The 14,162-nt window shown below is 39.9% G+C and overlaps 2 protein-coding genes and 1 long non-coding RNA gene across 3 annotated transcripts; 2 read left to right on the top strand and 1 right to left on the bottom strand.

Moving 5' to 3' along the window:
- The first annotated feature begins 3,350 nt into the window (after positions 1–3,350).
- Positions 3,351–6,404, top strand: LOC307137729. The gene is made up of 4 exons (XR_013817947.1): positions 3,351–3,799; positions 4,534–4,671; positions 4,833–4,910; positions 5,141–6,404. It is a non-coding gene; the product is annotated as an uncharacterized lncRNA (long non-coding RNA).
- A 182-nt stretch (positions 6,405–6,586) lies between these two features.
- On the bottom strand, positions 6,587–8,419 carry spag16 (sperm associated antigen 16; the record flags this gene model as incomplete). The annotated part of the gene is made up of 1 exon (XM_079835557.1): positions 6,587–8,419. The coding sequence occupies one exon, from the start codon at positions 8,417–8,419 to the stop codon at positions 6,587–6,589; it is 1,833 nt and encodes a 610-aa protein (XP_079691683.1).
- A 1,032-nt stretch (positions 8,420–9,451) lies between these two features.
- arxb (aristaless related homeobox b) lies at positions 9,452–13,415 on the top strand. Its single transcript, XM_079835136.1, has 5 exons — positions 9,452–9,646; positions 10,008–10,479; positions 10,827–10,872; positions 12,096–12,391; positions 12,472–13,415. Exons 1-5 carry the CDS (start codon positions 9,511–9,513, stop codon positions 12,710–12,712), a joined length of 1,191 nt encoding a protein of 396 aa, XP_079691262.1. The 5' UTR covers positions 9,452–9,510; the 3' UTR covers positions 12,713–13,415.
- Positions 13,416–14,162: the final 747 nt, after the last annotated feature.

Genomic DNA, 14,162 nt, shown 5'->3' with positions numbered 1-14,162 from the left:
CGCATTGCCGGCAGTAAGTCAGACTTGTTCCCGGTGCATGTTGGACTCCGGCAGGGCTGCCCTTTGTCGCCGGTTCTGTTCATAATTTTTATGGACAGAATTTCTAGGCGCAGCCAAGGGCCGGAGGGTGTCAGGTTTGGGGACCACACGGTTTCGTCTCTGCTCTTTGCGGATGACGTTGTCGTGTTGGCCCCTTCTAACCAGGACCTTCAGCATGCATTGGGACGGTTTGCAGCCGAGTGTGAAGCGGCTGGGATGGGGATCAGCACCTCCAAATCCGAGGCCATGGTCCTCAGTCGGAAAAGGGTGGCTTGCCCACTCCAGGTTGGTGGAGAGTTCCTGCCCCAAGTGGAGGAGTTTAAGTATCTAGGGGTCTTGTTCACGAGTGAGGGGAGGATGGAACGGGAGATTGACAGACGGATCGGTGCAGCTTCTGCAGTAATGCGGTCGATGTACCGGTCTGTCGTGGTGAAGAAAGAGCTAAGCCGTAAGGCGAAGCTCTCGATTTACCGGTCAATCTACGTTCCTACTCTCACCTATGGTCATGAGCTTTGGGTCATGACCGAAAGGACAAGATCCCGGATACAGGCGGCCGAAATGAGCTTTCTCCGCAGGGTGGCTGGGCGCTCCCTTAGAGATAGGGTGAGAAGCTCAGTCACTCGGGAGGAACTCGGAGTAGAGCCGCTGCTCCTCCACATCGAGAGGGGACAGCTGAGGTGGCTCGGGCATCTGTTCCGGATGCCTCCTGAACGCCTTCCCGGGAAGGTGTTTCGGGCATGTCCAACCGGGAGGAGGCCCCGGGGAAGACCGAGGACACGCTGGAGGGACTATGTCTCCCGGCTGGCCTTGGAACGCCTCGGTGTCCCCCCGGAAGAGCTAGAGGAAGTGTCTAGGGAGAGGGAAGTCTGGGCATCTCTGCTTAGACTGCTGCCCCCGCGACCCGGCCCCGGATAAGCGGAAGAAGATGGATGGATGGATGGATATTTTTGTAATAGCTGTTGTGAACACAATAAAACCACACTGGAATACATTCAGACATCATCCAACTCACTATATTGCTAAAAGTTTTGGGACGCCTGCCTTTACATGCACATGAACTTTAATGACATCCCATTCTTAATCCGTGGGGTTTAATATGGAGTTGGCCCACCCTTTGCAGCTATAACAGCTTCAACTCTTCTGGGAAGGCTTTCCACAAGGTTTAGGTGTGTTTATGCAAATTTTTGACCATTCTTCTAGAAGCACATTTGTGAGGTCAGGCACTGATGTTGGACGAGAAGGCCTAGCTTGCAGTCTCCGCTCTAATTCATACCAAAGGTATTCTATTTTGAGGGTTGAGGTCAGTATTTTGTGCAGGCCAGTCAAGTTGCTCCACACCAAACTCGTCCATCCATGTCTTTATGGTCCTTGATTTGTTCACTGGTGCACAGTCATGTTGGAACAGGAAGGGGCCATCCCCAAACTGTTCCCACAAAGTTGGGAGCATGAAATGTCCAAAATGTCTTGGTATGCTGAAGCATTAAGAGTTCCTTTCACTGGAACTAAGGGGCCAAGCCCAACCCCTGAAAAACAATCACACACCATAATCCCCCCTCCACCAAACTTTACACTTGGCACAATGCAGTCAGGCAACAGGCAAGTACCGTTCTCCTGGCAACCACCAAACCCAGACTTGTCCAACGGATTGCCAGACAGAGAAGTGTGATTTGTCACTCCAGTGAACACGTCTCCACTGCATAGTCCGGTGGCGGCGTGCTTCACACCACTGCATCCGATGTTTTGCATTGCACTTGGTGATGTAAGGCTTGGATGCAGCTGCTTAGCCATGAAAACCCATACCATGAAGCTCTCTATACACTGTACTTGAGCTAATCTGAAGGCCACACGAAGTTTGGAGGTCTGTAGCTATTGACTGCAAAAAGTTGGCAACTTCTGCAATTTTACGGGGCCGCTTTGTGGCTGAGTTGCTGTTGTTCTCAATTGTTAAATATTTGTTAAAATGCCAACTCTAAATGATCTTACTGTATAATATGAACCACACAAATATTAATATCCTAAATAAAAATAAAATTAAATGAATTTTTAGTACATACTGTAGCCTATGTGTTTGTGATTTTTTTGATATATAATTTTTATATAGAATGTTTCCTGGACTAGTTTAATCTATGCCATGAATAATTAAGTCAGTTCTAGTGATGGGCAATCCGGCTCTTTTTCATGAGCCGGCTCGTTTGACTCAGCTCACTGAAAAGAGCCGGCTCTTTTGGCTCACAAACGGCTCTTTAATTTTTTTAAATGTTTTGTCTATGATAGGTGTGAAAACTATTCTAATTAAAAGATTAAATTAAATAATAATACTCACAATGTCTCACAATTTCTTTAAAAATGCATTGATTTATGAAAAAATAATACTATTAAACATTTGCATTTGCAACTGGTCCATTATAGAAGACTGCGTTGCTTTGGGTCACGGATTAGGCCTACTTGACTGAGTGGATACATCTCCACGTGAGGTGCTGGCTCCAGTCTCTCCTCCACCACCATCACTAGCAGGACCGCTAGTTTCTCGAAGCTCCGCTAGCTTCACAGTTGGGTGCACAGTTCACATATGCCGGTATAGGTTGTGGGTAGAACCGGCTTTATGTGAGATTTTGTTTTGGCAAATTCTACACTGTGCTTTAACATTGTCTACATCATTAAAATGATTCCAAATGCTGCTGTGTTTCCGACTCATTTTCCTGCTTTTGTTTGAACTTTTCACAGCTGTTTTTCCTCTCCTCTCCTCCGAGTTTGACAGTTGACACTGTGAGTGTGACGCGTGTGTGTGATGGCTCGGCCCCTCCCTCATGCCGTATAATTCGTTGACACCTCGTGTATGATTGACAGGAACAGAATGTGAGGCTGACCAGACAGTCGAAACGAATGTGTGCGCCTTTAGACCTATATCATTTTTTTTTTTGTTCTTTGAATTAGTCAATTATTGTAAATAAAATAAAATTCATTATTTAATTATGACATAATGATTTAATTTCTATAGGCTATATATATTTTTAAATAGAGTCGGCTCTTCAGAAATGCGAGCCAGCTCCCGTCGTTCACCTAAAAGAGCCGGCTCTAAGAGCCGACTCATTCGCGAACGACCCATCACTAGTCAGTTCTGAAGACAAAAGGGGGTCGAATCCGGTACTAGCCAGGTGAATCTCATAAAGTGGCCGATGAGTGTAGATTAAACAGTTTGAAGAAGTTTAATCTTTCAAGATTAACCAAAAGTTCCCTAAATGAAGAATGAATATGAGTATGCAATATTTTATTAATTAAAACAAGCTTTCGGTTGATAATCCTCTCTTTAGATCAGACTTCTCCAGAGCACATCAGCTTTAGAGGACAATCATCTGTAGAGGACAATGATCATCAGGAGCCTCCTTCCAGTAGCCCTGAAGTCTCCCCTACTGTCGAGGACCAACAAGTGGAGGACGTCCAGCCTCATGATCAGGACAGTCCAGATGAGATTATGAGGATCGGGGGGTGAGTTTACTGTTAGAATACAAAATATAACAAACACAGTCTTCTATATATAATAATTATATATTAATTAGAACACCATCCGCAAGAAGAAGGGGGGCGGATAATTTGGCTCCCTCTCTTCAGTGAGGAGTTGGCGTGTCATGTCATGTAGCAGATGATTGACACTGATGCCATGTGCTGTTCCAGGGCAGATTTCAATACGGAGACCCTGGAGGTCAAATTGACCGATTTCGGCTGTGGGGACCCCCTGAAAATCTCATCCTATAAAACCTAGGTTTGTATCTTTCAAACATGTTGTTTGGGACTTGGACTCTAATGACCAGTGTACCATGTCGTAATCAGACGTGATACATCGAGATGTACAGTATAAAAATGCAATAACACTATTCTTAGAAGAAGAAAATGCAATCATAATATTATTTTTATTGACTGATATTAGATGTCATTTCAGTTAAAGTAAGAAAATATGCAGTGGAAAAGCAAACTTAAAGGGTAACTTCAGTGATCTAGCATTAAAGCTTTGTAGAAACCCCGTAGTATATACGAACTATGGTACTTTCCCCCCTCATATGCATTTTATTTCTGGAAAAAAATCCTCAGATGACGCAAATATCGTCATTTTGCGTCGTCTGAGGATTTTTTTTGGCCAGAGGCTAAAAACTACAGCCAGTTGTAGGAGCTGTTCCGCATGTTTTCAACCCGCCCATAGGGGAGAGATTTCACTCACAGAATGTACTTCCCTCTCATACTGAATGAAATCCTACTCCTGCAGCGTTTGTCCTGTGACTTTCATTCGGCTCACTCACACTTTATTGAAAAGACACATTCAGTTTTTAATTGTAGTGTTTGTTCTCTAACTGAACGAAATTATTGTATTATTATGAAGATCAAAATGACGCTGCGGTGTAGGGAGTGGCCTCGTAGGGCAGCGAAGCAAGTGCATTCTTGGAGTTGTTGTCTTTCATCCACATGAGACAAAAATACATTTTCTGTCTTTTCTCAATGTAGAAGGCACATAATTCAGGCAGGCAACAGTGTGGTCGCTGTGGGTGCTGCTGTTTGCCATGTTTACCGGCCTTTTCCCGGAGAGCAGTGATATAAATGTGATGGACACTGATGTCTGGTTCCAGCCGGGCTTCTCAGATGGTGAGAATTTAATTACAATGGAACTATTAATCATGCAAGAAAACTGTGGCTTTAGAAAAGATGTTCTTATGGAGGATGCAGAAATCGCTCTTAATTGTACAGCTTAGAAAGCAGGTGTAAAGTTGAAGGTAGGTACAGTATCTCTCCATCTTTTTGCACAGAATGCAGCCATTTTATTCAAGGAAGAGCGAGCCAGAGCAGAGGCTTCATCTGGAGAAGATGCTCTCTCATGCTTCAAGGTACTGATAAGATAAATAATCTTGAAGATGTATTGACATTTTTTTTGGCTTTTTTGTTGGCTTTGGTTTGATAATCTGAATTTGGACATCAGAATCAGCTTCCTTACATTACCTTTCAATACCTGCTGCAACTGTCATAGAGTCAATCCTCATCCACTGCACAGAAGACTATTGCATTTTTATATCCTGTGAAATATGTCTAATTTGTGCAATTTGTAAATGTGTTTCAGGTCTCCCTGTAGGTCATGGAGAAAAGCGTCAGCCTTGCATCTGCCGGACTGACAGATAAACCCCCCATTCCTCCAGCCTTAGCGTCTTGCATTATAATGGCAGCCCAAAATGTGAAGCCCAAAAAAGTGCATCCATCCATTATAAAAGTAATCCACACGGCTCCAGGGGGTTAATAAAGGCCCTCTGAAGCGAAGTGATGTGTTTTCGTAAGAAAAATATCCATATTTAAAACTTTATAAAGTCAAATATCTAGCTTCCGCCAGACCGCCAGTGTAACGCCTCTCAACGTCATATACTGTATGCTTTTCCCGGTCTAGCGGAAGATAGATATTTGACTTTATAAAGTTTTAAATATGGATTTTTTTCTTACACAAACCCATCGATTCACTTAAGAAGGCCTTTATTAACCTCCCGGAGCTGTATGGAGTACGTTTATGATGGATGGATGCACTTTTTTGGGCTTTAAATTTTGGGCTTCCAATCACTGCCATTATAAAGCTAGGATTAGCCAGAATTTTTTTGATTTAACTCTGACTGTATTTGTCTGAAAGAAGAATGTCATATACACCTAGGGTGGCTTGAGAGTGAGTAAATCATGGGGTAATTTTCATTTTTGGTTGAACTATCCCTCTTAGCTCAGACATTCATGAAGACATAGCTCTTCAACTATGTCTTCATGAACATACATGAACAAAAGTGTCAGATGATTCGCCGTTTTGCGCTCCCCATTTAGGCCAGTAAGCTTTTACTTGGTTATGTCTTCTCATTCGATATGGTAATTTTAACATGTCACTGACAATATTTACAAAACACATTCGATAGCATATAAAAATGAAATAACATTTACAATAATTTAGGAATAAAGGTGGAAATGATGTTAAAAAAACTTTAAAGTTGTCCAGTACAGTTAACAGGTTTGCCCGTATACAATTATTTAGTCATGCTGTTAAACTTTATCTAGAACAAAAAGAAAGAAAAAAAGTCCAAAGCTACCAAGTTGAATATTTGTATCAGATTTTTATTTGCTATAAGGGTTTTACAGGGTTAGTGATTGATTGAGGTCAAACATTGGAAATATAACAAAAGAGCAAATATTCAAGAAAATATGTCATTAGAGCAAGTTATAATGCATGTAGACATACAAATTAAATAATAAGAACATTGTGCATTTATGATTATTAAATGAGTAAATAAAGATTTTATGACTTGACTTGTCAATGTAAAATGTCAAAGCACAACAAAAATGTTATTAAATATTTTTGGAAAATATTCTTGCAAATGCACTGTTTGCTGTTGATTTGGTTATTTAAAGCTTATTATAAAATTCTTCCAGAATTTAGAAGCTTGCGTGCAGGAAAACATGTTTTATTTTTAAACAAATACATGTATATTTTGGATGTATTTAAATTGCAAAACAATTTCTCAGCCATTGTAAATATTTTTTGTTATGACCAGACGTGAATTGCACCATCAGAGCCTGCAGATAGAAGGTATTCCCCTTTATGGTCAAAAATGACACTCTGAACGGCATCATCATGAGCCATTAGACTAGACATATGTAAAGATGCAACTTCTACTATTTTCACAGAGCCATCGTTGCTCGCCACTGTTAGCGTTCTTCCATTTGGACTGAAGGCCACTTGGTTGCTGGGATGAGGCCCAGTGTCTATGGACACCATTGCTGACACGTTCCTCACGTCCCATAATTTGACCACCCCAAAAGAGTCGCACGAAGCAATTGTGTCACCTGTGGCATTGAAGGCTGCGTTGTTGCACGAATGCTTGTGCCCGTAGAATGTTTGCGCACACAATCCAGCACGGGCGTCCCAAAGAGAGAGGGTCTTGTCTGCCGAGCAGGTTAGTAGAATGTTTGAGAAGGGCAGGAAAGAAATGCTGTTCACCGAGTCAACGTGTCCTCGTAGAGTGCAGCGGCAACGCTCGCTATTCAAGTCCCACACTTTAGCAGTGTTATCCATAGAACAAGAGGCCACAAAATCACCACAGGAATGGAAGGAACAGGCCCAGGTGGCGTGGATGTGTCCCTCCAAGCTGAGCACGCATCGACCTTGAGCAAAGTCCCAAATTTTAACAGTGGTGTCCCCACTTGTGGTACCCAGGTAACCACCACTGGGATGGAAGCTACAGGACGACAGCCAATCAGTGTGACCCTCGCCAGTCATGATCATCTCTCCCTCTGGTATTCCCCACAACCTCCAAAGCTGGTCATCACTTGAGGAGGCTACTATCATTTTACGGGGATGGAGAGCGAGGAAGCTTACTGCCATTGTGTGTGCTTTAAAAGACTTTGAGAGAGAGAAGTTGGCTGATTTGGTGTTGACGGAAGATAAAGCTTTGATTTGAGGCAAGTAGGGATTGATGCGCGTGCTGGATGGGAATTCTGAATCTTTAGGATGTTTTGTGTTCTTGTTGGGGTCTTTCATAGCTTCGTACGATGCAATGTTGTCACATGGCGGGCGTGCTCCTTTCGGTGGACTCTTCTGGATTTTTTCTCTTTCCTGTGTAGGGTTTGCAGCTCTTAGAGCTGTCCGAGTTCCTGGGGAAGAGTGCGCAGTACGTAGAGAGCTGTCTAAGTTCTGAACCTGGCTGAACGCTCTGTCTCTCTCCAGACTAACCAGCATCTTCTGACTCACAGCTGTCTGATACTTCTCATTTAGCTGTCTAAGAGCAGGCTCGTAGGATGCGTAGTGTTTCTTCAGCTTTTTTATGTCCTCAATAAGTCTATTCTTCTCTTGAACAACACGCTTGTGCTGCATCCTATGGAAGTCTCGCTCTCGTTGTAGCTTTACTATGGTTTCTCCAGCTTCAAAAGCAGCCTGTTTGTAGCTATCCCGCTCTCTTTGTATGTTTTTTAACTCATTGTCCAGGAGCTGGTTGTGTGTGTAGGCATCAGGTACGACCTCCATTTGGTCTGCTTTCATTAAGCCTTTGTGTATCATCTCAAACCACTCTGTCTGGAAGCAGTCTAATGTTCTCTTCATGCCCATTCTTACTAGATAATTGCGGAGAAAGTCGTCCACCACTTCAGGTATTTTAGGAACTGGAAGTTTGGCTGAACTGACCCTCTGTGCTATGCATTCTGTGGCATCTGTTTGATCCAGCGCTGCTTTAACGGCCGTTTCCAAGTCCTCTTCTCCCTCGGTTATGCTGAGTTCGTCGTCGAGAGTCACTTCATCGTATATATAGTCATCCTCGGAGTCCTCTGGAATCAAAACTTTCTCGAGGTAATATGGACCGTCGACGGATTCTTCAGCTGCCATTTTCACTTCACTTGCTCTGTTGTGCTTTACCAATGTGTGTGTAGGCTACTGTTTCCATGGTGAACACGAGAGCGTGACCTGTCCTGATACCATGTAACTAGCTACAATGCCATGTTATTAAAAAAAAAGAAAAGGAAAAAAGTTATTTTAAAGATATGAGAAACCGATTGAATTAAATTACCCACAAAACTAACATAAACAGTTTGTGTTCAGACACAATAAAGCTATACATTTTAACTAATATTTTAGACGTTTGACCTTGCATATAAGAACGCTTTGTAAATTGGCAATTATTCGTGATTATTTACTCTTAATTTTCTCCCTTTTTTCACGTTTTCTTCTATTTAAAACGGTAAATGTGTTGGCTTCATGCGGTAGATGGCGCTCAAGGCGCGTGCCCCGCTCAAATGCCACACAAATCTGTTTTATAAACAGAAAGTAGCCTACAATAAATCTATGACAGCTATGCAATAATGTTAGTTAAAAATATGTATCTTTCTTTCTGTCTTTCTGTCTGTCTGTCTTTCTTTCTTTCTTTCTTTCTTTCTTTCTTTCTTTCTTTCAGGGGTAAAGAACAAAATCACAAAAGGGATTGCTGGGACTGCTGTTGAATGTTGTAGCTAATTGGTTTGTCAATAGGCTATAGGCAATATTCATAAATATTTTAATATAGCCTATTGTAAAATGCCTATTAATTTAGGCTACAAGTTGTTGCAACAACAACAGTAATAAATAATAATAATAATTATTATTAGCTATTATTATTAGGCTATTATTATTATTATTATTATTATTATTATAGACTACTATTACCTAGCCTATTATTAGCTATTCTGTTATTATTAATGACATTCTGAAGTCAGTTTTAATCTGAAATGTGTCAGTGTAAATTGTCAGATAAAGCGTTAGTGTCTTTAAAGCACCCAGCCTGTGGCAGAGGCTTTTACCGGAGAACCAATCAGATGCTGTAGATTAGTTTTGGAAGCTGAAGCATCAGTACAAAGGTCGGCGTGCGCGAGCTTTCGCAGCGATCAGTCAGCGACAGCACCGGGACGCGCGCACTCAATGGATCTTTGATTTCTGTATCCTTCATGAAAGCCAGAGATATGAGCAACGAAGCAGAGGGGGATAATCCAGACCAAACAAAATGTAAATGTAGATCACCTCTGTTGTCCTCGTACTGCATCGACAGTATTCTAGGAAGGAAAAGTTCCTTAAAAGTTGAAGGTAAGTAGCTTATTCTTTAAAAACTATGATACGTTTCTGTTTTAGTTGTTTATATTAGACTATTGTTTGTAAACTCAAAAAATGGTAGCCTGGCTATTTATGAAATTACCTGCTTTAAATTATAATTTATTTGGACTTGAAATAGGCATAACGATTAATTAGTAGGCCTACAGTGCAACAAATATTGTATGCAATAAATTAATAACAATGTGCAGTTTCAAGTAATGCTAATTATTAAACTGCATGGACATTAAAAGTATTCCATGTTTAATTAAATTATCTAGGCCTAAATTCTTATCTGTAACCTAATTAATCATGTTGATAATAGGCTAATTTAGATACTTTATATTTTTACTGACAGCATCACCAAACAGTTTGTGGCCCCTTCAGCCAGACATGCACCTGCCGCCGAAGCTCCGCCGCCCCTTCGCCCCGTTGACAGGCTCATCCATAGACATTCACACAAACGAAAACGAGGCAAGACTGCTACACACAGCTTGTGAAAAGATCAAAATTGCTGAGGCCTCGCTAGTAAACATCAGTCGTGCAAGATCGTATCAGGAGCACGCGTCTCTACAGTCCAGTCCCACGCCAAGACCGGAGGAGGACGAAGCCGAAAGAGAGACAAATGCGTCTCCGAATCGAATGGGGCTGCCAGAACGAGACGCATATTTGAAGAATTGTGAGGAAACCACTTTATCAGCGGGAAGTGACACTGAAGATGGGATGTTAAAACGAAAACAGAGGAGATACCGGACCACATTTACCAGCTATCAGCTTGAGGAACTGGAAAGAGCTTTTCACAAGACCCACTACCCAGATGTTTTCACAAGGTAAACTACTAGAACTTAATGCTTTAACCTTATGCAATAATAAATAGAAAGCGATTTATTGGTTAGATGTCATTATACGTCACAACTTCATTTAGGCCTACGACAATATCATTTATTTTCAGTAGAATAATAAAAAAAAACTTTTGATGTTTAATAAAAAAGTGTAGACCTATAATTTATATTCCTATATTTTTTCGTTGCAACACGAATATAATATAATATAATATAGCCTATTTTAAAAAAAAATGTAGTTAAAAAAAGTGTCAATGTTAGTAAAAAAAAAACGAGATAAAGACTCGACCTAAAAAAAATTCTCTCTCTCTTTCTCTCTCTCTCTCTAATTAAAGGGAAGAATTAGCTATGCGACTTGATCTTACAGAAGCACGAGTGCAAGTAAGTTTTCTTTCTTATTCATCTCATTCTTTTCAATATTCAGCCTGTTCTCTTTCACTCTTCACGATGGCAAGCATACAAACATTCACATCAATGGTTTCTCAATTCTAAAGGTCACCTTTAAGTCTAAATATTATTGACATTTTTTCTACAACTCTACACAATACTGGCAACAATTCACGCTACAAACTAGCCTATCTGAGATTCAACATACATTTTTCACTGATCGGTAGGATTTGTTTATATAAGCTTTTTTCGATAGCCACATACTATATGAAAAGCACCGTAAAAATTATGATCTATTAGATATTACATCAGAGAAAAAATGTCGCAAGAATATATAAACATTCGCGGTTCTTTTCTGGAGAGTTACTTTTTTGTATCAACTAAATGCAACTTTACACATACCTAAAAATATTTACTAAAGCGTTATTGTCAATTTTTCGTTATATTTGCACTATTTACACATTTTCTTCGGTAAACAACCTTCTTAAACAAAGTTCTGTCATCATTGACATTTACTCACCATCACTTTATTTTTCTTCAGAATACAAAAGGAGATATTTTAGATTTTTTCAGCTGCTTTGCCCATTCACTCTTAAAAATAAAGGTGCCAGGAAGAACCAAAAAGGGGGTTTCACAGCGATGCCATAGAAGAACCACTTTTGGTTCCCTGGAGAACCGATTTGGGAAAGGTTCTTTAAAGAAAAAAAAAATTCGAACCCTTTTATAGTCTTAAGAACCTTTCTATGCTATAAAGAACCTTTTGTGCAAAGGAAGGTTTCTTTGGATATTTACGGTTCTTCGTGGAACCATACACCTCGCCAAAGAACCTTTATTTTTAAGAGTGTACAGTGAAAGTCCAAAGCACCAGGACCAAACTATATCTGTACCTTTAAACGTATAGGAGGAAAAACACTGAGAGATTTTATCATTTTGTATTGTGCTACACAGAAGACAAAAAGACTAAGTTTTAGAAAGACATGAGAGTGAGTACATTTTTGAGTACAGTTATTCTCAGTCATAAGATGCATGAATAATACAAGTTCTGTAACATTTTCAAGATTATTCTAATTAAGCCTGCAGTCTAGCTTTAATTTATCTTTGACTTAGGGAACAATTGCTTGTGCTTTCATGGTGGTGGGACAAGATTTCTTTGCCAAATGTACAAACTGCTCTTTTTACTTATTTGTAACTGACAAATGCATTGTTTTCCTCTCAAGGTCTGGTTCCAGAACCGACGTGCAAAATGGAGGAAAAGGGAAAAGGCGGGGGTCCAGTCACACACTCTGAGCCTACACTATCCCGGGACCCCCTCTGCTCCACAGTCCTTATGTCATTACCTGAGTGGGAATCCTTTTGTCCCAAACCCGCATCCAGCTATTGATTCAGCTTGGCCTGCCCCCCTCCAAAGACTGGCTCAGCCTCCCCCAAACTCTGTTTCCCCTCACGGCTTCAGTGCTCTGTTAGGGGCGGCTATGTTTAGACATCCCGCTTTCATCAGTCCCACTTTTGGAAGGTGAGCCTCGTCTCCATGTTCAACACAAACCATTAAGTTACTTTCACACTATAATATTCTGTTTCTACATTTCTCAACAGACTGTTTACAAGCTTAGGTCCAATGGCACTGCAAAGGATACCCCTTCCTGCCATCGAGAGTCCAATTCAACGCTCCCACCTCACCAACAACCTTCTCTCCTCTTCACCACCCTTACCTTCCCCCCCAACAGTGGACTTCCGTGCCTCCAGCATAGCAGCACTGCGGCTCAAAGCAAAGGAGCATTCTGCTCAACTGACTCAGATCACATTGGCTGGAATGGCTGGAAAAGAGGAGTGCTGAGACTCACTCTCACTTGAGAGATGGCAAAAGACCAAAGTCAAGCAGAAGCACTAATATCTACAGAGTTGTTATTATTAATAGATAGACACATGTAGTCTTCAGTCTCTGGAAGTTGAACTGTAGCATTCTAATAATTCTTTCTTTGTTTATTGCTGGTTGTTGATGAGTGCTGAATGCTGAACGCTTTTGTTTCAATAGTTGTTGAATGATCCTTCTAGATATTTTCATCCTGTTTTCATAATAGTAAATGGATATAACAAACATAAAACAGCCATATTTGAGCAAATTAACATGCAAACTGCTTTTACGTGTTACTGTTACACATCCAACACTTTCGAGGTTTGTTCTGTAAAAGTTAAGGAGTGTTTTACAAGTATCTATTTACATCAGACATACAGTATTATGATTTTTGAAAAAGGCTGCACTTTCTCTGTTCACAGGATGGGTAAAACAGTTATGGTTGCAATGTATTACCATGAGTTTTATTTATATTTATTAAACATATGAGTCACAATTCAGGGAAGGAAATAAAATAACCATATGCTTATCTTGATGAATTAGCCAGGGAAAATATTAAGATAATGTGAAAGTAAAATAAACTGAATCGAAAATGCTTTGTGTTGTCTTAAAATGACTTCTGTATTTAATGCTGTAAATAAATGGACGATGGACAGGTTACAAACTGTATAAAGACGTATTGTTCAATTTCGTGAAATTTAAATGTATTTATTTATTTTTATCCTACTATATATTAACTTTTGTTAGATGCGATTAAGCGCGATATGCGATAAAATAAACATTTGTTTGATAATGAATTCTATATTATATTATATTTAGGCCTATATGGCCAATATTAACTTTTTTTTAGATGTGATTAATCAAGATATATATGCGAGAAAATAAACATTTGTTTTATAATGAATTCTATATTGTATTATATTGTATTTTAGACATATACATAGCCTATATAAACTTTTATCAGATGCAATTAATCGCGATATATTTGCGATAGTTTTTTTAAAATAATGAATTCTATATTGTATTATATTGTATTTTAGGTCAATATATAGTCTATATAAACTTTTGTTCGATACGATTAATCGAGATATATATATGCGAGAAACTAAACATTTGTTTTATAATGAATTCTATATTGTTATAGGCCTATTATATTTAGGCCTATATAGGCATAGCCTATATAAACTTTTGTTAGATGCGATTAATCGCGATGGGCATCCAACACTGTCAAGGTTTGTTTTGTAAAAGTGAAAGGAGTGTTTTACAAGTAGGCCTATTTATTTACATCAGATATAGTATTATGATTTTTGAAAAAGGCTGCACTTTCTCTGTTCACAGGATGGATAAAACAGTTATGGTTATGGTATGGTTACATATGCGTCACAATTCAGGGAAGGAAATAAAATAACCATTTGCTTATCTTGATGAATTA

This window comes from Gobio gobio (genome assembly GCF_949357685.1).
Source record: "Gobio gobio genome assembly, chromosome: 14".
Classification (NCBI taxonomy): Eukaryota; Metazoa; Chordata; class Actinopteri; order Cypriniformes; family Gobionidae; genus Gobio; species Gobio gobio.
This window is presented reverse-complemented; position numbering and strand designations above follow the sequence as displayed.

Bases quoted from the DNA above. Each gene is read 5' to 3' on its own strand.
- arxb (XM_079835136.1), top strand. From the start codon at position 9,511: ATGAAAGCCAGAGATATGAGCAACGAAGCAGAGGGGGATAATCCAGAC. The intron at 9,647-10,007 runs GTAAGTAGCTTA...TTTTACTGACAG, and splicing joins AAGTTCCTTAAAAGTTGAAG to CATCACCAAACAGTTTGTGG. The intron at 12,392-12,471 runs GTGAGCCTCGTC...ATTTCTCAACAG, and splicing joins ATCAGTCCCACTTTTGGAAG to ACTGTTTACAAGCTTAGGTC.